General features: G+C 36.5%; 1 protein-coding gene across 5 annotated transcripts in view; it reads right to left on the bottom strand.

Annotated features, from left to right (window-relative positions):
* LOC126778797 (protein diaphanous) overlaps positions 1-26,574 on the bottom strand; it is a 62,059-nt gene that overhangs the window by 25,047 nt on the left and 10,438 nt on the right. For 2 of the 5 annotated variants that reach the window (XM_050502474.1, XM_050502470.1), the window contains exons 3-5: positions 2,284-2,457; positions 1,282-1,383; positions 433-629 (exon numbers count right to left, since the gene is read on the bottom strand). In XM_050502474.1, the coding sequence (XP_050358431.1) occupies positions 433-629; positions 1,282-1,383; positions 2,284-2,457 (473 nt within the window). Of the gene's footprint in view, positions 1-432; positions 630-1,281; positions 1,384-2,283; positions 2,458-4,728; positions 4,864-13,223; positions 13,365-20,328; positions 20,573-26,574 lie in introns of those variants that run through there. The other 3 variants (XM_050502471.1, XM_050502472.1, XM_050502473.1) reach the window with 3 other exon arrangements.

Below are 26,574 nucleotides of genomic sequence, written 5' to 3' on the forward strand. Positions count from 1 at the left end.
CATCGGACCTCCATACCAGCATCAACATCGATTTTGGTACATAAACTCTATATATAAGTAACTATAACCTGATTTTACGTGGTCACCACCCATAGACATTGGCATTGTAATAAATATTAAACATTCCTTACATCACCAATGCGCCACCAACCTTGGTAACTAAGATGTTATGTCCTTGGTGCTTGCAGTTACACTGGCTTTCAAACCGGACCATAACGATACTAAATATATCTGTTTGGCGGTAGAATATCTGATGAGTGGGTGGTACCTACACGGGCTTGTACCAAGTAAAAGTAGATTTTTAGTAGTAGGAATTGTTTTTTATTCAAAGCATGCAAATTCATATACGGTTGCCTTAAATAAATAATAATTATGGTCGTATTTCGACTAATAATTAGAATATCTTATAGCTTATATCAAAATGATACTTACTTGGTATAACAGACATTGAGCGTGGTCAGGAGACTTTCAATGCCCTTCGTGCCGAAGTCCTCGATCCATGACAGGGGATTGTTTGTCAACGCTATCCTGAGGTTCTCCAAGCAGCTGTGCAACTTCCCCACCGACAATTCAGGTTGATTTAGATATGACACGTAATCGGAGGGCTTCTCGAATTTCGATCGACCTTCCTGAAAATTATTGGTAATTGTTTAACGTGTTCGGTAATATTCTGTCTATCGCACCACAAGCGTATTATTATTTATATTTGGTGGTACAATATCTAACCCAGACCCAAAGCACCGCCACTAAAACTAATTATACAACACACTATACTACATTCCAATAGGAGAGAGATAAACAAACCCAAGATTTAGATATTCCATACGATTCGTTAACAGCCCTGCTGTATTATGTACTACAAACGGTTCTTGATTAATATATATTTACTTATAACACAGCACTATTCCACTTAATTACTTACATGTAATTAATATTACGACCAAAGTTCTGATAACAAATTCGTCGAAATTCAAAACGGCATTTTATCACGAAACTATAATGAATACCAGAGATTCTTTTGGACATGGACCAATGTCATGACAACTCAAGGTCAAAGTTGTTTATTTATCTTGACTCCTCCTTCCATTGGAATAGGCCATAATTACGATGATCCCGTGTCTCGGAAAGTTACTGTTACTGTTCGGTTACTGTTCCATCAGATTATGAGAGTGAGAGAATTGTGCACTATAATATTTCCTGCGCAGTTGGCTACTCAGTCATCGGCCAGGAGGACATCAGTTATGAGGACACTTTGAAATATTTAAACAAATCTACACAAACCTGTGCGTTGACGAATTTGTAAGCTACCAGCATCTTCTTCTTCTGATCCCTGGAATATTTTCTTAATGGTTCCTTCTTCTTTTCACCGATATTCATATCAGTCTGAAATCGTTAACATTGCTTTAACTTTTCATATTATTTAACTTTCAATCTTATGTTAAAACTAGGTATCCGATTATCTATTCGAGAATGTACACAATGTATATCGTAATACATATAACTCTATTGGAATTATTTTCTCCGAAATCTTCAAACAATAATCGTCATATTTCTGTCAATTTACACAAAACATTATTGAATTAGGGCCGCCTTGCCGGCTAGTGCAGAACATTATTCCCGACTGTACTAGCCGTCGTCGCGTTTGGACTTCACTACCACTTACCATCAGGTGGACCGCAGTAATTTGCTTTCCATAGACATAGTAGGAACTTTTAACTATTGCTTACGTCGCCAATGCGCCATCAACCTTGGGAACTAAGATGTTATGTCCCTTGTGCCTGTAATTACACTGGCTCACTCACCCTTCAAACCGGAACACAACAATACCAAGTACTGCTGTTTTGCGGTAGAATATCTGATGAGTGTGTGGTACCTACCCAGACGGGCTTGCACAAAGCCCTACCACCAGTAAAATTAAACATCAATATATGACGATTCAAAGGTTTTATGAGAGCTTATTTAAATACAGGATCCATTGATTTTATAAAATAAGTGTTATTAGATCCCCCAAGTATATAACTTGCCCAACGATAATATGTCACGGATTTCTGATACTCATTTAGGGTTAGATGAAACAAAACATATCGGAGGTCAATATCATATTGTGTCCATTACATCAACGCCTCGTACTTTGTTAATATTTGTTATTATAAATTAATTATGTACTGTTTGTATTCATAAAAAAGTTAGATTTATTTATATACATCCCATATTAAAAGGATTCGTTGAATATATATTAAACGAAATATATAAAAATCGGTACAAAATATATATAATACTCACGAGCATCTCTTCAAATCTCCTCTCGAGCTGGTCATCATCCAACGCGTCTATCTTGTTGGTATACTCCGCGGCGGGCTCGTCGTCCTCCGCGCGGGGCTCCGCCCTTGGCACTGTGTCGTAGCCGCGATCGAGCCCCGCGCCCGCCTTCTTGGGCCGCCCGAACCATGTGTCCAGCTAGAAATATATTCGACAATTAGGTAAAAAGAAGTAATAAATTTTCTTGGTGGAAAGGACAAGACTTTACCCGTGCAGTTCTGGCAAATTAGCGGTAAAAGTATATCCAAGGAGGGTTGGCATCAGGCACTGGCAGCTGTAAGTCACCCAAGCCGCAATTCTTACAGTACCAGAAGATCAGTGCGAACCACGTACAAGTAAATTGATTAAGAGCAACCCAAAAATAGTAATGACGACGATGATATGATCATCACCGATTACGGATACGACGGACATTCTAAATAGACAGTGCTCAAGTGTGCGCGCAAACACAAATGCACTCTTTTTTTTTTTTTCTCATAATCTCATGGAACGACGATAAGAGCGGCCAGTAAGAGTTCAAGCACAATTCCGACGGCTTTACGCGCTTTCCGATCTAGAGTGTGTACGGTTATGAGCGCGCCTAAAACTACCAAAATTTCATATACCACACGCGCGAGAGAAATCTCTCGACACGCGATCACACTCCTATATTTTTTATTTCTTATTTTTATTTCTGTCTCAAGCGCTTCAGCGCCCGAATTATAAAACAAACATATGTTTGAAGTATGGGTGACATGCGACAGGAGATGTTTTTCGCGAACAGAAAATGTAGTAAGCGCAAAAAGCTTTTTATTGTTATAAAAATAAAACGAAAGGAAATGAATTTATAAGAAAAATCAAAAGGGGCAGCCCTCGAAATATAATTAATTATCCAGTTTTAATCTCAATAACCATTACGAGTATAAATCAAAGAAATGTAAAAAATACAGGACAAGAAACAATTTTTATTCATTATCGTTTCTGATCCGACACAACCCTTGATAATATAGTAGTTATACATATAATATTTAATTTTTATCTATAAACTGGATTTACCCTAATAAAATAAAAAAAAATAGCAATTAAGCCTAATACCCCCCCTCTTCCGCACTGCTGCTGAGAATTTGCTAACTCCAAATTCTTATCCAATATTTTCCTATCAGACCAAAACCCAAAAGAGACCCAAAATTTGAACCTGAATGACCTCAGAATAGACTAGACCAAAGCAGTTAAGCTCAGTAGGTAAAGATTAAAAATCAATTACTGTTCGATGGCGTGTCTCATATGACTTTTATCATGGTCTCTGAATAAATTGAATACGTTACGACATAAGGAAACAATGTCGTGAAATCATTGTCACTATTAAAACAAAGTGCCCCTTGCCTTGTCTGTCTGTCTGTACGGGATAAGCTCAAAAACTACCGAACGCATCGTTCATTAATTGGCTGAAATATGATAATGATTGTTGAACGTGTCGGAAAAAATCATAGTAACAGAGCTTTAATGGCATGTGTATAATATTACGATTTTTTATATAATAAATAATAATTCTTTTGTTCGTTATTATCTTGTCACTTTTTAATTTTTCAGAACATAAATCATAAACACAGATAAAATATGCGTAGGTATGAAGCAGAGTTATGAAATTAGCTGGACTTTCTAACCACTGAGCTAACGAGCCTCAGCAGAGTAATAATATATAATTGCATATCACACGCGTACGCGTTTTTTACTACTTAATTCTATATATAAAATGGGTAATAGCTTTACATAATACTTATAACATGATTCAAGACGCTCGTTAATATATATATATATACAGGTGCGTTGCGGGTTTAAGGAGTGAGTACGCTCTTTTCTAGAAGTTGCCACTACCACCCATAGATATTAGCAATATAAGAAATATTAACCATTGTATTAATTTTTATATATATATATATATATATATATATATATATATATATATATATATATATTTAATATCTATGGGTGGTAGTGGCAACTTCTAGAAAAGAGCGTACTCACTCCTTAAACCCGCAACGCACCTGTAAACCCTCGGTTGCAAATGTCCGAAAAACCGATATATAGATTTTAACTATTTTATATCGATACCAAGATGGCCCAGTGGTAAGAACGCGTAAATCTTAACCGATGATCGTGGGTGCAAAAACGGGCAAGCACCACTGAGTTTTCATGTGCTTAATTTGTGTTTATAATTCATCTCGTGCTTGACGGTGAAGGAAAACATCATGAGGAAACCTGCATTTGTCTAATTTTACTGAAATTCTGCTACATGTGTATTCCACCAACCCGCATTGGAGCTGTGTGGTGGAATAAGCTCCATACCTTCTCCTCAAAAGGGAGAGGAGGCCTTAGCCCAGCCGTGTGACATTCACAGGCTGTTACTAAACATATAGAAAACTTACATACCGAAAACGGCGACTTTTCTCTGACATAATCACCAACAACTTTGATAGTATCCATTGTTTACAACATACATTAACAACAACACAACAAAACCGTCGAAACGTTTGTCGCTAAAACTGATGTCATAATGAACACAAGATCTGTCTTATACTGATTTTATCTTCTATAACATCATTATTATTTCGAGTGTGTATTATTTTTAAACATGGATGTTTTCTTGGCTCAGTGGAACTACATTTTGCGGAATGAGTCATTAGTTTCTCACGTACCATATTAATGTCGTAAGAGAAGCGAAACGAATGTGAATAAAAACCTTTTTTTATATATTACATGAACGGATAAATGGGCAAACGAGCAGGAGGCTAACCTATTGGAACGTGCAACACCCGAGGGTTTACAGGTGCGTTGCGGGTTTAAGGAATGAGTACGCTCTTTTCTTGAAGTGGCCACTACCACCCATAGACATTAGCATTATAAGAAATATTAACCATTTCATACATCATAAATGCGCCACCAACCTTGGGAACTAAGATGTTATGCCCCTTGTAACTGATAACATTAGCTTAAGCCAAAACGAAACAATTCGAAGTATTGCTGTTTAGCGTAAAATTTCATATAAATATAGAGCACAAAGCCCTATCACTTATAGCTTATTCCAACCACAGCAGGAATAAACCCAAATAAACAACTTTGACACCGATATCAATTGACGCGAGATCTCGAATAATCTATGATATTCACTATGGATTCACGAAAAAATGTTTTCAATGTCCGCGAAGTTGTAATCGGAAATTCGAAAGTTATATGAATGGTGTTTTATTATCCGTAATCCGTAACAGCCTGTGAATGTCCCACTGCTGGGCTAAAGGCCTCCTCTCCTCTTTTTGAGGAGAAGGTTTGGAGCTTATTCCACCACGCTGCTCCAATGCGGGTTGGTAGAATTCACATGTGTCAGAATTTCAGTGAAATTAGACACATGCAGGTTTCCTCACGATGTTTTCCTTCACCGTAAAGCACGAGATGAATTATAATCACAAATTAAGCACATGAAAATTCAGTGGTGCTTGCCCGGGTTTGAACCCACGATCATCGGTTAAGATTCACGCGTTCTTACCACAGGGCCATCTCGGCTTTTATTATAAATTTGTTTTATTATAAATAAAGGTAAATTAATCAAGAACAGTTTTTAGTGCGTAATACAGATGAACAATTAGAAAATCGCATGCAATTTTTAAATATACAGTTCGTTTATCTTTATTATTACTGCGATTAGAATAGGTTATAGAAAATTTATGTTTATGCTATTGGATCTTATGGCCTCGACAGTGGCCGGACTATGGATGCCTTCTATGAGTGCTATCATACATAGCTTCGTATGGCATATCTCTACGCATAGAGGTACCCTTACATTACAGAATCGCCGAAAATAAGGGTTGTATGTATGTATGTATGTATGTTATGTACTTGTCTTAATTCCGTAACCGTAACAGCCTGTGAATGTCCCACTGCTGGGCTAAAGGCCTCCTCTCCTCTATTTGAGGAGAAGGTTTGGAGCTTATTACACCACGCTGCTCCAATGCGGGTTGGTGGAATACACATGTGGCAGAATTTCAGTGAAATTAGACACATGCAGGTTTCCTCACGATGTTTTCCTTCACCGTAAAGCACGAGATGAATTATAATTGCAAATTAAGCACATGAAAATTCAGTGGTGCTTGCCCGGGTTTGAACCCACGATCATCGGTTAGGATTCCCGCGTTCTTACCACTGGGCCATCTCGGCTCTTAATGAACTTGTCTTAATGAATAGTATAATAAAGTTTAACGGCTTTACCTATACATGTTGTTTATGGGGGGGGGGGGGGTGATTAGTTAAGCAATGCTGTCTTCTTTCGAATATCAAACCAATAATGACAGATGACCGAGACATATCATGATAGATATTGAACAATTATATATTATATAAAGTAGTGTACGACAGTATTAATAAGCTACAAGTACAATCGTTTGTATTCGTTACCATGGCAACGGTGATGCATTAATACCAACCTCAGCTGAGAGGAACCAGTTTATTGACCGTGAATAGAAGCCCTAGGATATATTACACACGGTTATACATATACATGATATTGTATATATAACCTTAAAAGCACGGTTTCAGCCGCATTTAACATTACTGGGAGCCAAGTCTGCTAATAAACTGTCACTTTTAATCGATACGTAATCGTCGCTGCTAAACCATTTTCTTATTGTACAACTTATACACGACGATCTAAGATTCGGTCGGGTTCAATAATAAGTAAATCTTACAGCGAACGCAATAGAGGTCATATTCGTATATCCTTGTATATCTTCCTCATAGTTTATGAAGTGATTAATAAACCTTACGTCATTGTAATAAAGTCTACAATTGCGTAGCGATTTGTTTTAGATATGACTTTGTGTGACTTTCCTCGGACGGTGGTGACAATTGAATTGGCAGTTTTATAGATAGAATTAACATAAGACTTTGATCCTTAAATCTATGGGTGTAAAGTTTATTTTTTCAAGTTCGATCGGGATAGAATCGAGAACGTATCGTAACCGTTGAGTTATTAAAATTTGTCTCTTTGCTAACGTTAACATTACGCCCAAATGGGTCGTAAAGTTAACGTTAGCAGTAATAAATAGATAAGGACTTCACACTTCTCACCGAGAGCCGAGGTGACACGGTTCTGGGGCAAGTACCACTGAATTTTCATGTTTTTCATTTGTGTTTATGAGATGAATTCATCTCGATTTAATTCACTAAGCAATGTTGTAGCATTCAAATAACGTAGTAGAGTAGGACTCAAAAGACTTTTCCTCAAATAAAATAAACGTCTTAGGCCAACAGTCGGAAATATATAGATTGATGATACTTAGTTCAGGTTTTACTGAATATGAAGTTTATTGGGCGATTATTTATCAACATCAGTGGAAAATATGTATATAGATGTTTTTTGTTTTTTTTTCTAAAAAAATTTCTCTAAAATAATATGTATGTTTATGTAAATATTCAATCGTAAATAATTTCACAAAAAATTTAATGACATTAATGTATTTGTATATTTATGGACTTGTAATTGTTAACGATTAACTTTATTTAATGGCTATATATAATGTGATCCTTTTACGAATGATGTGATAAACTATACTTAGTAGAACATTTGTCAAAAAACCTTTTCAACCCCTATTTACCTGTCTATCTAATGTTTCTACTGTTGGTTGTCCAAAATAAAATAAATAATTATATTTTTTTTTATAGTATAGGAAGGCGGACGAGCATATGGGCCACCTGATGGGAAGTGGTCACCAAACGCCCATAGACATTGGCATTGTAAGAAATGTCAACCATCGCTTACATAGCCAATGCGCCACCAAACTTGGGAACTAAGATTTTATGTCCCTTATGTTTGTAACACTGGCTCACTCACCCTTCAAACCGGAACACAACAATATCAAGTACTGCTGTTTTGCGGTAGAATATCTGATGAGTCGGTGGTACCTATCCAGACGAGCTTGCACAAAGCCCTACCCACCAGTAGGGTAATAAATAATACTTATTTCAAGGTTTACTAAATATGATGTTTAGTGGGCGATTAATTAAACAACAGTGTGTATCTATTATAAGGCCAATGTTTAGTAGCGGCCTTACTAACAAACGTTACTTAACATGTGATTAATTAAACAATTCTGCGTCTTCTTCTCTCGATTGTCAAATCAATAATAATAATAACAATAATGTCCTCCAGACTGATTTCAGCCACGGCGGCCAATCACAAGAGAGATTAACCAACTACGCAGGAGATATTATAGTGGACAAGTGTGTGCGCACACACTGGTACACTCTCTATTCCCTAACTCTCATAATCCGATGGGACGGCAATCCGACACGACCGAAAAGTGTTCAGCCGCAGGACCAACGGCTTTACGTGCTTTCCGAGGCACGGGAGTATACACACTTCCAACTTCCAGAATCCGGGCTGCTACTGAGAATTTTCTGACACAAAAACCCAATAACTTTTTATTGGCCCGACCTGGGAATTGAAACCACGACCGCCGGGTCTGCGTGCTCACATCAAGCCACTAGACCAACGAGGCAGTCAAATCAATAATGACAGATAAGTGACAATATTGACAGAAAGAGCAAGTAACGTTTACAAATATCACTGTGAACTCGCTCTTTCTATCAATACTGTTTTGACATTCGAAAGAAAAGGACAGCAAACGTTTAACTAATCATTCTCTAATAAACATTTATAAGTTACGTCGTAGGTTATTCTGATATATAAATCAAAAATATATATAAATAAAGAACAATTTTAGTTATGACATACGGTATAATAACCAAACAGACACGATATCGGTTTGGTTACGATCCTACATATATAGAATAGAAGGATGGAAGTTGCAATGAAAATTGAATCTGGAACATATAACTTATAAATTAGTACAATTGGACTGTCGAGATGAATTATTTTTATATAAATAAAAGAATGGCTGACTTAACATATGACATAGCACAGCTCAAACTACTTGGCACAACAAGCACTATGATACGGATTCTTTTTAGACAGCAGGTCAGCACTAATAATAATAATAATATCCTGGGACGTTATTCACACACGGCCATCTGATCCCAAATTAATCTTGTACAAAGCTTTTGCTATGGAAACCAGACAACTGATATACTACATATACTACTTTTCTTTTGTAAATACATACTTATATAGATAATTACACTCAGATAATTAGACTCAGGACAAACAGACATGTTCATGCACAAAAATGTCTGTCCTGGGTGGGAATCGAACTCACAACCTTCGCCGTGAAAGGCAAGTATCTACCAACCACGCCGGCTCGTCGAAAAAAAACTAAGGATTTTTGAAAATTTAACCCCCAAGGTTTTTTAAGAGCTATGGAATTGTTATTTAGCAATTCTAAATGACGCGAGCGCGGGTAAGCCGTTGGTAATATTAACCGAATGAAAACTCAGTCTTGCTTGCCCGAGTTTGAAAACGCAGTCTTCAGTTAAGATTATCGATTGTTAACCACTGAGCCATTTCATGGCCATTAAGTGATCATTTCCAAAAATGTCTTATAATTTTCTTACATTACACAATCAAAAATAAACTTTACATCCATTGATTTAAGGATCAAAGTCTTATGTTAATTCTATCTATAAAACTGTCAATTCAATTGTCACCACCGTCCAAGGAAAGTCACACAAAATCATATTTAAAACAAATCGCTACGCAATTGTAGACTTTATTACAATGACGTAAGGTTTATTAATCACTTCATAAACTATAAGGAAAATATGCAAGGATATACGAATATGACCTCTATTGCGTTCCCTATAAGATTTACTTTATTATTGAATGTCGTTGTATATTTACACATGCCATATATTTACTGACGACGGTTTCAAGGTCGTTGACATTGACCCAAATGGTGCCTTGCGATGGGTAAAGATTTTTAATGAAGCATTTTTGATAATACTTTTCATTTACGGTTACTTGGTTGTAGGACTTTTTGCCCATCTGGGTGGGTACCACACGCTCATCGCATATTCTACCGCCAAACAGCAAAACTTAGTATTTTTGTTAGGGTGAGTGAGCTAGTGCAATTACAGGCGCATGGGACAACATCTTAGTTCTCAAGGTTAGTGGCGCATTGGCGATGTGAGGAACGGTTATCATTTCTTACAGCGCCAATGTCTATGGGCGATGGTGACCAGGTACCACCAGGTGACCTACATATATAAAAAAAATAATAAAGGATTAAGATTTTCACTTTGGAATCAATAAAAATTAATTCTTGGTCTGTGATTTCAAAATAACTATATTAAGGCAATGGTAGGTAGACGCGAGATGGTCCAGTGGTTAAAACGCGTGAATCTTAACCGATGATCGTGGGTTCAAACCCGGGCAAGCACCACTGAATATTCATGTGCTTAATTTGTGTTTATAATTCATCTCGTGCTTGACGGTGAAGGAAAACATCGTGAGGAAACCTGCATGTGTCTAATTTTATTGAAATTCTGCCACATGTGTATTCTACCAACCCGCATTGGAGCAGCGTGGTGGAATAAGCTCCAAAACTTCTCCTCAAAATGGAGAGGAGGCCTTAGCCGAGCAGTGTGACATTAACAGGCTGTTACTGTAAGGTAATGGTAATTTACACGTTATAAAAACAATCCTTATTTTTATTTTTCTCCGTCTTTTTGTCCGGAGTAATCTTCAAAACGGTTGAAAATATATAAATGTAAGACATTTGTTTTTATTCCAAGGTACCATATCGTTGATTTCATTAATCTAAATCGGTCAATCTATCAAAATGTTTTCGATGCGATGTTATTAGTTATACTACTTGTAATTTTTAAGCCTGTGTCTTTGGGATTCAATACCAAATCTAATCAAAATTCGGTTTCCCTATGGTCTATACAATTTCATCATCATTAATTGAGAAGTTAAGACATGGAAGCCTAACAAACAAACTAACTTTCACCTTAATGAAATTAAGTTAGGATGGAACTCGCATACAAGTAACGCGAAATGATAACGTTATAAAACTTACATGGAAAACGCCGTCGAATAGTTCACGAACTATTAATTAAACAATACTGTTCTTCTTCTTTTGAATGTCAAATCATTGATGACATATAAAAAAATCTAAATAGCTAATAAGCAATGTTTTCAAGAAACCCGCAGTTATCGGTTTATATCAACTAGATTTCACCCGCGTTTGTTGTGGTGGGAACGATGTTGATAAATAAAGTATACGTTGATTTGTTTATACGTATGTGGGCAGGTCCTTAGGTAGTCAATTTGCCTTCCAAAACATGAATAGCTTAAATACAATGATTCCATCAACAAACATTACGTCAATCTTTCTATACAATGAAGCGAATCACGTCATCGACTTTTCTTATTGGACGAGCTCCAAGCTTTTTATTGATGTTTAAGGATAATACGCAGCACATAACATACATTATTCGTTGACAAACTCTTCCCACTCATATTCCACACTTTAAACGACCTCGATAATCCTTAAAAATAGGATAATCTCCAGAAGATTCTAATGAGATGCCGTCAAATTCAGCTGATAGGTGATTGACAAAAACGTATCGGTTAATTTCAACCAAAGATTAGATGAAACGGGAGGGGGAATGAATGCGCGAGCGCACCCGTAACCTCGTCATTTACGGAGAAGGAGGAACGTGGTAGATTTAGCCGGCAAGAATCCTATATATATTCTATCATCTCCGAGACGGGTAATAATATAAAAAAATGGGATCAAACCCGAGCTCCTCTGAATTTTCATGTGCTCAATTTGTGTTTAAAATTCATATTGCGCACCGGTTTAAGATAACTTTATAACGAGACATGCATGTTTCAGATAAAAATTTGCCATGTCTATCCATCAAACCGCATCGTTACAGCGTGGTGGAATAATTTGGTAAATGGTAGGCAGGCACCTTCTCCACAAGAGAAAGGACTTTTGACCAGCAGATCTGATCAGACCTTCGACTTTGCTCTCTGGACAATATTTTCCTTTTTAAAGAATATTGCACGCACAGAAGTGTGAGAATAAGCTTAGTTTGAGTATATATGTAGAAGGAGTGCAGAAAGTTTAAACTTCTGTATTGTAATATGTCTTACAAAGTAGATATATACTAATATTATAAATGGCAAAAGTAACTATGTCTGTTACGGTTTCAATATGAAACCACTGAACCGATTTTGATGAAAATCGTTATGAAGAAAGCTTGAACTCCGAGGAAGGACATAGGCTTTACCTAACATCCGCTCCTACCCCCTAAAGGGAGTACGAAGCGAACAAGACTAATATTAAAATAAAACAAACTTGAACTTAACATTCATACTGCCAATGACGATAGCAAAACATATGTCACATTTAAAACGAATAACGTGTGTTTTTGTCATTTTGAATCTCATCTTTATAAGCAATGAATTACGGTTGAATTTCGACTAATTCGCAAACACTATTAAAAAGTAAATATAAGATTTACATCTGTAAGAGAAGCTGATATACACTTAACACACACTTGCTTAACCTTATGTAAATATATTATCAATAACTATTAACGTACTTTTTTTTATAGAATAGAAAGGCGGACGAGCATATGGACCACCTGATGGTAAGTGGTCACCAACGCCCTTAGACATTGGCATTCTAAGAAATGTCAACCATCGCTTACATATCCAATGCGCCACCAACCTAGGGAACTAAGACTTTAAGTCCCTTGTGCCTGTAATTATACTGGCTCACTCACTCTTCAAACCGGAACACAACAATACCAAGTACTGCTGTTTTGCGGTAGAATATCTGATGAGTGGGTGGTATCTACCCAGACGAACTTGCACAAAGCCCTACCACCAGTAGGCTTAAGTACTTAACTTAATAAGTTCTTGCTTAAGCCGACACTATGTTAAATTAAAAAAAAAAACTCACAGTGAACATATCCCACATTGCATCCATTTATGAAGTAACATTCAATTCAAACAACATCACTTTTAATTCAGTAATAATGTAAACAAGGGTCGATGACGTCACTGTACATGAAGACACGACCGGCAATTACGAATTTCAGACGAACACTGCATTTGCTATGTTAAATTAATATGCGCGTGCGTCGATTATACGTTGCTCAATTCATAGTCGAGTACTGTACTAATTTCCTTACTAAAACAACAATACTTTATCGTATCGCAATAAACGTAACGTTCGTTCTACATATAAATGAACCTTTTTTATGCATAATATATTAATGAAAAAAATTATCAGGTTATAATTTAAAAAAAAAAAACTAAAATACCGCGTGTATTACTACTACTAAAATCCGTCTGTATCGATCTGATATATAAATATTATTGGTTCGATTGCAGTATATTCGATATAAAAAGCATTATTTTATGTTCACTGAACATTAAAAAAAAAAACATATAACGCAACATAAGAGCTTGATATATTTTATTTATAAAAATACCCCTAAAGTATCTCCTCACAAAACAATCGTCGAAATCGCCCACAAATGTCTATCCTGGGTGGGAATCGAACTCAAAACCTTCGGCGTGAAAGGCAAGTATCTACCAACCACGCCAACCGGCTCGTCAATTAAATCTGTCATATATATATGTATATGACAGATTTATATGTAAATATGAGTATGTACGGTTATTATATATTGTATTTTAAGAGACTTTTTATTAATGTTTTTTTTTTACTCTTTTAACGTATCATTTATATTTAAATAATATTGTTTGTTTCCTGTAAAATATATAAACGTGTATCTAAGACGTCTATAAATAAAGCACCGGCGCCGGAGCACAATAAATTGATCATGACGGTAATGACATAACCTCCCGCATTTCCATCGAGAACGGTATACACATGTCCCTTTTTAACACAGCGGTTATATATATCGAGCGTCTCTTTCACGGCAATTGATAACCCAATTTTTTAATTAATTTTACGTTAAATCTCCTACTCGTCGATTTGGATGTTTTTTTTTTTTTTTTACATAAAATACTAATAATTACCAGCAGCAAGTTCAAGTTGCCTGGTAATGGTTAGTAGTCAGTAAGTAGTCAATAAGTTCAAATATTGTATAACTACATTATATTTGAATGGAAACCTCCTCAAAAGGGAGAGGAGGCCTTAGCCCAGCAGTGGGACATTTACAGGCTGTTACTGTTACTCTTTTTACATAATATTTTCAAGGCTTTATATTTCTTTGATTCACACACGTAGTGCTATCGGTTATTGAGTTTTTTTTTTCACACACGGCCATCTGATCCCAAATTAAGCTTGTACAAAGCTTGTGCTATGTCATATACTACTTTTCTTTTGTAAATACATACTTATATAGATAATTACACCCAGACTCAGGACAAATAGACATGTCTATCCTGGGTGGGAATCGAACCCACAACCTTCGGCGTGAAAGGCAAGTGTTCTACCAACCACGCCAACCGACTCGTCTATTATTAAAACCGGATAATGAATGATGTTTACAAACAATCAAAGGTTGCATCTAGATTTTTTTTATTTATGGAACCCTTACGTTTTATTTTTATACCAAATGCTAGTTTTTGGCGCTGACTACGTTTTCATCAAAACATCTCCTGTCACATGTCAATCATACTTCAAATATACATTTGTCTAAAAATAAAAAAATAAAAATTCTTAATGACATACTTCGTCGGGCTTTTGCCACAGCATCGATTCCTGCTACTTTGGAACCGAATGGTTTATGCAGAGATGATGGCAAGAGACCCGATGGAGTGACTTTAGTGCCATGGTCGATGGGGACGTGTTTTTGTGTGGGATGCAACTTGCGTATTTACGCAAGTATCTCATATCAAGAATACGTCTCGTAAAGCCAGTGCAGCCGATGAAGCTGTTCAAATACTCAAGCTCCGCAAATATTCACTTTTATCCAACGGATATCAATTTGCGGGGCTGGGTTTTGAAACATTAGGTCCATGGTCGTCCAATACAAAAAAAAATCATAAAAGATCTTTCTAAGAAACTGGTCCACACTTCTGGTGACCCAAGAGCTGGCGCTTATTTAGCCCAAAGGCTGAGTCTATCGGTGTAGAGAGGCATAGTGCCAGCATCTTGGGTAGAATGCCACAGGACAATCTTTTAGACGGCGTGTTTTTGCTATAAATTTTAATTTTGTATATTATAAAAATGTCTGTACATAGTTTCAACAAATAAATGTATACATATTTGTCTTAAATCATTCGCTGCGGCGTCGTTGATACGAGAGGACTACGGAAACGTCTAAGCAACTGAACTTGATGAAACTGATTTTGATGAAATTTGGTATGAAACAATCTTGAACATAGGCTACCCCCCCTCCAAAGCAGGCGAAACATCTGGCGAAAATTAGTCATTTATATATGTCCTTCGAAAACAAATAATTTTTTTTTCTAAATAGTTAATAATATAAAACGTACGCCCACTTCTAATTCCTATCACAAAATTCATAAACGATGAGAACATAAATGTATATAATAATAATTCGAAATTCAAACAATCGAATTTAAACGTAAACAATTACAATTTTAACTATCGTCGATTCATTTACCACATTCGTTAGGCGAAGGTCTTAATTAAAACTACTATAAACTTTTTAATTTAAATTTCCTTTTTAATCAATAACTTAGAATGTCACAATACATAGGTGATCTAACCTGCGCAATAAAAACCTAATCGACCTCGGTTCGCTATTGACCATGCGTATGAGTAAGCAGACGTTACGGCGGTTACATCATCATGAGCAATTTATTTTTTTATAATGAAGACCAACGTCACCCGTATGCGATATTAATAATTACGTAATTTCTATCACAGTGATTGCCCCTGTATTGTCTAGTCGACTGCCTCGTTAGTCTAGTGACTTAAAAAGATAAAACGTGACCCTAGCGCCATGGACGCGTGAGGTAACCGCGTCCTGTTTCAAACGGGTCGAAGAGGACGACACCCGGGATGGTCTCCAGTGTAGAATCTTATAATTGTCCACCACCGTTGGACGTTGAAAAAGCCGAGATGGCCCTGTGGTAAGAACGCGTGAATCTTAACCGATGATCGTGGGTTCAAACCCGGGCAAGCACCACTGAATTTTCATGTGCTTAATTTGTGATTATAATTCATCTCGTGCTTTACGGTGAAGGAAAACATCGTGAGGAAACCTGCATGTGTCTAATTTCACTGAAATTCTGCCACATGTGAATTCTACCAACCCGCATTGGAGCAGCGTGGTGGAAAAAGCTCCAAACCTTCTCCTCAAAAAGAAGAGAGGAGGCCTTTAGCCCAGCAGTGGGACATTCACACACAGGCTGTTACGGATTACGGATTACGGTTGGACGTTGGCACTGTATGCAATATTAACGATGGCTTATATTGTCAATACACCAATCTTGTGAACTAAGATGAGGCATTTATTGTAGCTACAAGTTTTACGGCTAGATCTAGAGGACAAAATATGAATATTCAAACTTCTCTGAAAATTGGCATTGCGTTCTTTAAAAAGAAAAAAATACGGAACTATAATGTTATAACAATTATCGAAGCCAGATAGGTGACCTTACGAATGATCTAGGAATGTTGTTTGCCCTACAAACTGACTGACCTTTGAAAGAGACAAGCGTTAGCTGGCAACATCGATCGTGGACGTAACCAAGACTAGCCTTAAAAGATAATCTTTGCATTTTCTAAAATATTAAGTCTGTTGAAGATTAAACACAAATAAACAACTTTGACCTTAAATTGACGCGATATTCTTCGAGATATTGGTCGAGATCTTAATTATTTTTTTTCGCAGTGGAACCTTCAGAAAGGTACCCGGGTCCTATGGGGGTGGAACCGGGTTAAGTGGGATTCTTACCCACTTTCTTGAATAATCTATGGTATTCATTATGGATTCGCAAAAAAATAGCTTGAAAGTCCGCGAAGTTGTTACCTAAACTTGGGAAGTAAAATTAAAGTGGACATAAGTAGTTAAGTGGGATAGTGTTGTATTATTGGTAATATTAATCAAGAACTGTTTGTAATACAGCAGAGCTATTAGTAAATCGCATGGAATATCTAAGGTTTGTTTATCTTTACTCCCCCCTCGAATGGAATAGGGAATAGTACCTACATTTTGTTTGTTACAGGTCGGTGGGACGGGCTAATGGGTTACCTGATTTTAAATGACGAGCCGGTTGGCGTGATTGGTAGATACTTGCCTTTCACGCCGAAGGTTGTGGGTTCGATTCCCACCCAGGACAGACATTTGTGTGCATGGACATGTCTGTTTGTCCTGAGTCTGGGTGTAATTATCTATATATTAATTATGTATTTACATAAGAAAAGTAGTATATGTAGTATATCAGTTGTCTGGTTCCCATAGCACAAGCTCTGCTTAATCTGGGATCAGATTAACCTTGGGAACGAAGATGTTATGTCCCATATGCTTGTAGTTGTACTAAATATAGCTGTTTGGCGGTAGAATATCTGATGAGTGGTGGTGTACGGACTGCACCTATTAAATTAAAAGTAGATTTTCAGTAGTAAGTAGTATATCTGATGAGTGGGTGGTAACTACCCAGACGGGCTTGCAATCGGTTTACCACCTAGTGTACAATGCTTGTTTTCAGTCATATTAACTTGCAACTATTATAATTGAAATTTCCGTGAAGGTTTCTGTTATCGTGAAATCGTCACAAGCGTACAATAATCGCGAGTCATATTAAATATATAGAAAAAAATATATTCAACAGCAACATTGCGAAGGATGCCGGCTAATTAGCTTGCTATTTATAAAAATGCACTAATCATTTGACGTTCAAATCACAACTATGTACATTATCGCGTAGGTGGTATAAAACATACATATATGTACTACCTAACAACACACTACCTTAAAATCTCTGTTTAACGGATAATTAGTTAAACAATGCTGTCCTTTTCTTTCGAATGTCAAATCTATAATGATAGAAAGAGCAAAATCTGTGTTTAACTAAACAATAAAATAAAAAATATTAATAAAAAGAACTACTGTTAGGTTATGCATGCTGAGTTTTTATTTTTTTTATTTTTATAAATAAGTTACCTATAAGACTAAGGTTAAGATCCTCCAGATGGATTTCGGCCATGGCGGTCAATCTTAAGAGAGATTAGCCAACTACGCAAGATATATTATAGTGCACAAGTGTGAGCGCAAACACAGGTCACACTCATAATACGATGGAACTGCCATCCGACACGACGACACGAGGCACGGGAGTGCACTTAACTATAAAACTATGTTAATATTGTGTAACACCAAATCAGATTGTAATATATAATATTAGATGTAATATGAATTATTATTAAATATTACTGGAGAGTATCTGTCATTTTTTTTATATTAATTAATAATAATCTATATTTTTAATGTAGCAACAAACACTTTGACAGATAATCGTTATGGCGGGAAACTGACAGACTTAGAATTCTCTTTACGAGCATTGCGGATTCCGTGTTGAGATCTAGTTCTTACGTATGCAACGTTGGCTTCCTATTAAAATAAATAAATAAAATAGATCACAGAGTATCTAACTAAAACTACATATTAAATATTTTAACCGACAAAAAAAAGGTAATTCAATAACGCTTAACTCTAAAATATAATTTCACTCGACTAAAAAATAAAAAATAGCTTGCTTTATTATCACCCGTCTTTTTTATTGTTATTATATAGCTTTTCGCGTAGGTGATAAAAATGTACATAAGTAGAAAGTGACTCACGCGTTATAATTTAATACATTTTTTAGACTTTATATTTCACTAGAGGTTTACCCGCGGCTTCGGTCGCGTCATCATTAAAAATTGGTAAATATAATTTCGATAGCTCTTTACTTTATACAAAATTTCACGCCCTTAAAAATTTACAAAAGTAAAATTTTCGCAATCAAAAATTTAAATTTAATTTAGGGTAAAATTTTCAAGTCCTTACATAGTGCAAGCCTATTGTGTAAAAGGAATGCAAATTTTCATATTTCTAGCCTCAATAGTTTCAGATGTACGTTGATATGTCAGGAAGTCTTTCAGTTAGTATTTTTTATATATATATCCGCGTCATATTTACTTTTCCGCTACTCCGCCCGCGTCACAATTACTTTTCCTATAAACTCAGTACATAAATCAGCCATATTCTTAAACAGGACCAATAGACTGAAAATAGCATAGTTCTCTTATTCAAAATTCAGAACGAACAGTTTTGAAGTTTAACCGTAATGTAAATAAACAGACTACTTTCAGACAGACATACTTTCGAATTTATAATATTAGTTTCATTACATACTTTACGATCACGAATATGGCGACAACGGTGGCATTTTTACGGTGAATTTAATCGGTAATTTGTACCAAGTTTTTGTTGCATTTTATAGCACTAATAAATTTATCACATGCTCTTAGTATATTAACTACTCGGCGCGTGTTGTTTTTTTTAAGTACCCTATGTATTTATATGTACCCCTTTTTTTAACTCTGGAAAAATGCGTTACGCGTTTCCCCCACGGGAATATTGGTGGGGTATGTGGGGCACGTCGGTGTCTAAAGCGCTGAGTGTGCCAAAAGTTGTTAGGGCTTTGTGCAAGCTCGTCTGGGTAGATACCACCCACTCATCAGATATTCTACCGCTAAACAATACTTGGTATTGTTGCGTTCCGATTTGAAGGGTGCCACTGTAACTACAGGTACAAGGGGCATAACAGCTCAGCATCAGCATATATCTCATCATCATTATATTTCTTACACCATTAAACATCAGGTGGCCCATTTGCCCGCCCACCAATCTATAACATAAAAAAAACCTGCCCCCCCCCCCCAACACGCGGGTGAACACTATTTTATAATAATTTTAAAAGTTTAGAATCTAAGACGTGAAGATGTACTCGGTGAAACATCGCGAGTATACAAGCACGTGTTAAATGTAATCCTATCACGTGTGGAGCATTTTCCCACAAGGTCGCCCAGCAATGGGACATTTAACTTAACAACTGTCAAAATATATACTTACACCACTTCGACGCTTCCATGTCTCTCTACGTTTCAATCTCGGCACACTGTTATACATCACAGCGGATACGATGTAACACTTCACTTGTTCAATTATTTAACGCCTATTCACTTCACTTTTCGAATTAACATCTCACATTATCCTCACTTCACTTTTGCAATAATCTAGTCATTTTATAAACTTTACATTTATTTTATATTTATGTTATTTATTATTATGATTATATCGGCGACTGCGTATATGTCTATATATGTATAAATAAAATAATGACTACTGACATAACAATGCACAGCTCAAACTTGAAAATTGAACGACATAAAGAGGATAAAAGTTTGTGCGAAAACCGTTTATTTTTAAAAAAAAAAGGAGCTAAGGAAGCTATTTAGAATTTCCGAACTATCATGCGAGCGAAGCTGGTAAGCTTTTTTTATAGTTATTATTGAATTTGACAGTTCATTTATTGACAAACGTTATTGGATACTAGCTAATCGTTTCGGCTTCGCAAGGGTTGATAAGAGGAAAAATGTATTTTGAAATCAATCATAAATCATTCAAGAATCGAAATTAAAATCCGTTCGTAGTGAGCGTCTACGTCGGGAAAAACTATATAAAAAAACCGTAACAGCCTGTGAATGTCCCACTGCTGGGCTAAAGGCCTCCTCTCCTCTTTTTGAGGAGAAGGTTTGGAGCTTATTCCACCACGCTACTCCAATGCGGGTTGGTAGAATTCACATGTGGCAGAATTTCAGTGAAATTAGACACATGCAGGTTTCCTCACGATGTTTTCCTTCACCGTAAAGCACGAGATGAATTATAATCACAAATTAAGCACATGAAAATTCAGTGGTGCTTGCCCGGGTTTGAACCCACGATCATCGGTTAAGATTCACGCGTTCTTACCACAGGGCCATCTCGGCTTTTGAACAACTATATAACTGTGACAAATTTCAAGTCAATCGGGCGGATAGTTTACATCTCGTGATGAGTTGTATTTCGCTTATATAATTTATAGAAGATTAAACATAACTCTACCACGAGCGTTAACGTATAGACTACAAAACAAATAATACAATATTAAGTTCTACCAATTTATTGATATATAAATAATTTATAATAATTATAGTAATTAAAATTAACTATCCATCTGAAAAACAATTATATATATGTATATCGTATATTTTAACGATTGATCTCCGATGAAGGAATGGCAGTCCCATCGGCCTACGAGAGCGAGGTTACCCTACCCGTGTCACACACACACGTGCAATATAAAATTTCGATATAGCCGACTGGCTATGACGTCAGCCTTTTCTTAATTTGACTACAAACAAAACACACACCTTACTATTACAACAACTATATTGATTACCTATATGTATATGTCGGCGAGACTGTGGTGCCGTCATTGATTTAGAATATGGAATTTGAAACGAGTGTGATAGCATACTTTTTGTTTTTATGTCGGTCTGGCGGAACAACAAACTGACAGCCAAACTGACAGCCAAACTGACAGCCATATATCGTGGTTGGACGACATCGATGGATCGCCGTTAATTTTAATTACGTTTGAATATATATATATATATATATATATATATATATATATATATATATATATACGTGTATTATTGCCGACATATATATGTATAATGTGTGTGTGTATTATTAACATTACGAATGGATCAAAACGAGATGGCCCAGCGGTTAGAATACGTGCATCTCAACCAGGAATTACGAGTTCCAGGATTAAAGTATTTATTTCATACTAGTCTACCGCCCCTACTTCATACGGATAAAACTCATTCGAAGGTACACCAATCAACCCCCACCCTTACAGTACGTTATAAAATAAACCTACGCCCCATATTATAGATATCTAGAATCAGTAGTTTTGTATGTAAAGATAGATAATCTGTCTTGGTACTGCTAGTGGTCTCGTAATTCAGGTAGGCGAGTGAGCCGGTGTAATTACAGGCAACAAATACATTTGGCATAGACATTGTCTATGGCCCGCGTACCATAAGGTGACCCATTTAAACAATCATAATTAAAATATATAAGAAAGTCAGATGGAGAGAGGGTTCCTCCTGACTGGCCCAAATAGCCAGTCTGGATACGGGCCTCAGGGTTGCCCCCTTTACCCGGGCAACTCACCGGCAAGTCATCTTGCCGTGTCATTTATTTTGGCTCGAAGAGCCAGGGCAATATGACTCAGTGACTGTCGTCATGAAAGACGACAAAGAAATAAAGACATGCTGTATAATGGCGCATATTACCACTCAGTAGAGATAGATGGCGTTGATTAAATTTGTCACATTCCTGAATCGCGCTGTCTAGATTCGCTACTGAATATATATAGTGTGAAAATGATTATGTTAAAATGATCAGATCAAATAAATTACAGTTGTGTGAACAGAGGAAAGCTCTTCCTTGGTTTCATTTACCGTTTGATCCCCGTTATTAGTACATAAGCACAGGCCATTCAGAAATGTAACGCTTTACGATAACATACATACGTTATCGTTTGGATTATGATATGTTGAGACGTATTATCTTGTATTAAATATATAACATAGTTACATTTTTATAAAGTGACTCACAAATATTTTTTTAGAACTACAAAACCGCTTGAGCCGTGATAGTTCAGTGGTTAGAAGACGTGAATCTTAATAGATGATTCCGATATCAAAACGGGGAAGCAACACTAAAATGTGTGTGCTGTGTTTATAATTCATTTTGAAAAAAAAAACATCGTAAAGAAACCTGCATGTTACCAACCCGCTTGGCTCTAAGCCTCCTCAAAAAGGAAAAGAGCCTTTAGCCCAGCTGTGGGACACTCTTTTTTTCTTTTTTGACAAATATATTATAAAGTTAGGATTAATTAGTTAGGATTCTAAAACATCGTTGTTAAAAAAAAGACGCGCGCTAATTTAAAACCGCCATCTTGTTATTGGACAGGAAGGTAAAGTAATTAATTCATTATTATTGGAGCGACTTGTGAATTTGAGGACTTAAAAATGTTTGCATTTGATATAAAATTGTATCAGTTCCGAAGAATCGCATTTCATTCTCGTAATTTACGTCTACGTCAGATTGCACGGTTTTAATGAGAAATATTAGTCAACGCATGGTTTTACTTCAATGTCAATTTCAAAATTAATTAATTTTTAAGCTAAACATGCATAATTCTAATTAATACATTAATTCTCGAAGGAGTGCTCTTTCAAAAGGAGTATTGTTCACGAGTAACTAAGAAAAGAGGCATCTATTTCGTTTATTTTTATATAATAGGTCATAAAGGCGGTCAGTGTCGAATGGGCCACCTAATGGTAAATGGTCACTAATACCCTAAGACATTGGCGATGTAAGCAATATTAACCAATCCTTATATCGCCAAAGCTCCACCAACCTTGCGGACTAAAATATCATCCATTGTGCCTGTAAGTACACTGGCGATAGCCGAATAAATAGAATATCTGGTGGTAGCTATCCAGACGGGCTTGCAGACCATACCACAAAATAAAAAATCTTGTAATGAAAATACAATCACAAAACGAACCTCTCAAAATATGTCGCGTCGTGTGTATAGTAAGATAATGTTTACAAACATATATGCATATTTGTATATTACGCAATCATGTCATTGTTTGTAAAACAATTTCTATCCACTGTGGATATTATCTTAAACATCTTACTTCTACTCTCATTTATTAAACGTGACAGCCTGTGAATGTCCCACTACTGGGCTAGGGCCTCCTCTCCTTTTTTGAGGGGAAGGTTTGGAGCTTATTCCACCACGCTGCTCCACTGCGGGTTGGTGACACATGCGTCAGAATTTCAATGAAATTTGACACATGCAGGTTTCCTCACGATGTTTTCCTTCGCCGTCAAGCACGAGATGAATTATAATCACAAATTAGGCACATGAAAATTCAGTGGTGCTTGCCCGGGTTGGGACCCACGATCGGTTAAGACTCACGTTCTAGCCACTGGACCATCTCGGTATACATCTGTCTCATCTATTTATCTATATATATATGAAACATCCTAAACTTGGATCTTGGACCCAAAAGCGATTGATGAATATAAACGATTCGTTAAATAATGGAACAGGCTGTTTGTATTTGTATGTTTGGCTTGATTATTCACTGAACCATCTCTTTGAATTAAAAATAAGCTGTAACTATCGGCATTACTTATAAACGTTGTTTAGCAGCTGTTTAGTAAACATGATTTCTCTCTTTCCGTCATTATTGATTTGACATTCGAAAGAAGAAGACACGGCATGTTCCTATGTTGTCTTGTAGTCTTCACAGAGGTGTTGTCCGTTTGTTGTATCTGCCTATTGGTTTATAGTTTGGTATTTTAGTAACTGTGTGCATCCTCCATTTCCAGACAGCATCACAATAAAGATTTATTTTATTCTGGATTTTTTTTATAGTATAGGAAGGCGGACGAGCATATGGGCCACCTGATGTTAAGTGGTCACCAAGGCCCTTAGACATTGGCATTGTAAGAAATGTCAACCATCGCTTACATAGCCAATGCGCCACCAAACTTGGGAACTAAGATTTTATGTCCCTTGTGCCTGTAATTACACTGGATCCCTGTTGTTATTGGATTCCCTGGGTGGTCTGATAATGATGGTATAATCTCTATTATGGATCGAAATTTACAGTCCAAACAGGACCATATTTTCCTACAGGCGGAGTACGTAGGTTCAGGCCTACGGCGGTAAAACATGGGTCCATAGCATGTCGCAAAAAATATACCTGTATGAAAAATCCGTTTATTAAAATAATTAACTAGTAGAAGCGCTGCAACCTTCCACCGCCCTTTTTTATCGCTGGGAGACCGTTACGCGTTTTGGTAAAGTGATGGGATATGTGGGAATCGTCGGTATCCAAGGCGCCGAGTACGCCCTGAATTTTAAAATACCCACTAAAAAACAAGCGGTACCCTTTCCGTCTTAACGACGAGCGCCACGGGATCGCTTCCGCAATGCTACCGTAAAAAAGCATGATGGAAGGGCCATCGGCCTAGGGCTAGAGCAACCAAGGTATGAAACCTTCGCCTGAGTCCAGAACTTTTTTGCAGTGCAGTTGCCATTCATCCGTTTCTCATCATTATAACTAATCACCAATTCTTTTATAATACCGTATATTATTTCGGTTAAGTGATATCAATCTCATGACACCATTTTATTTAATTAATAATAATCCAATTACAATTCTAAATCTATTACGATACTTAAGTCTGAGTAACGGCGACACCATTTTGAAATATATATACATATATACAATTATTAATAAACAACAAATATATATAGTTTAAATAAAGATAAAATAACATGTTTATTTAATATATATTTTTATAGGATAGGTAGGCGGACCAGCATATGGGCCACCTGATGGTAAGTGGTCACCAACGCCCTTAGACATAGGCACTGTAAGAAATGTTAACCATCGCTTACATCACCACCACCAACCTTGGGAACTATGATGTTTCGTCTCTTGTGCCTGTAATTACATTGGCTCACTAACCCTTCAAACCGGAACACAACAATACCAAGTACTGCTGTTTTGCGGTAGAATATCTGATGAGTGGGTGGTACCTACCCAGACGAGCTTACACAAAGCCCTACCACCAGTAATAATAAATACATTTTCGACATAAATTTGATTCTTTCTTGGCTGTCTTGCAGCCATATATTTTTTAATTTTAAACTTTGAGTCAAGTATATTGAACCCGGTATCTCCGCTTAAAATGTACCTTCTTACCACTGGGTCATCTACAGTTTTCGACCCAATAAGTAATAGCTATAATAATTTTTATATATTATTTAATTTTTGTCGTATCTTAAGCATGTATATTACAGGTGTATAAGTACATGTAGCCTATATCCTCCGTTGGGTATCAAGCTTCATACCAAATTTCATCAAAATCGGCTCAGCTGTGTTTAGCCGTGAAAGAAATACAGACAGAATTACTTTCGCATTTATAATATTAGTATAGACATACAGCCGAGACGTGTAGCCGAGATGGCCTAGTGGTTAGAACGCCTTAACCGATGATCGTGGGTTCAAACCCGGGCAAGCTCCACTAAATTTTCATGTGCTTAATTTGTGTTTATAATTCATCTCGTGCTTGACGGTGAAGGAAAACATCGCGAAGAAACCTGCATGTGTCTAATTTCATTGAAATTCTGCCACAAGTGTATTCTACCAACTCGCATTGGAGCAGCGT

Source organism: Nymphalis io, chromosome 27, assembly GCF_905147045.1.
Source record: "Nymphalis io chromosome 27, ilAglIoxx1.1, whole genome shotgun sequence".
Taxonomy (NCBI): Eukaryota; Metazoa; Arthropoda; class Insecta; order Lepidoptera; family Nymphalidae; genus Nymphalis; species Nymphalis io.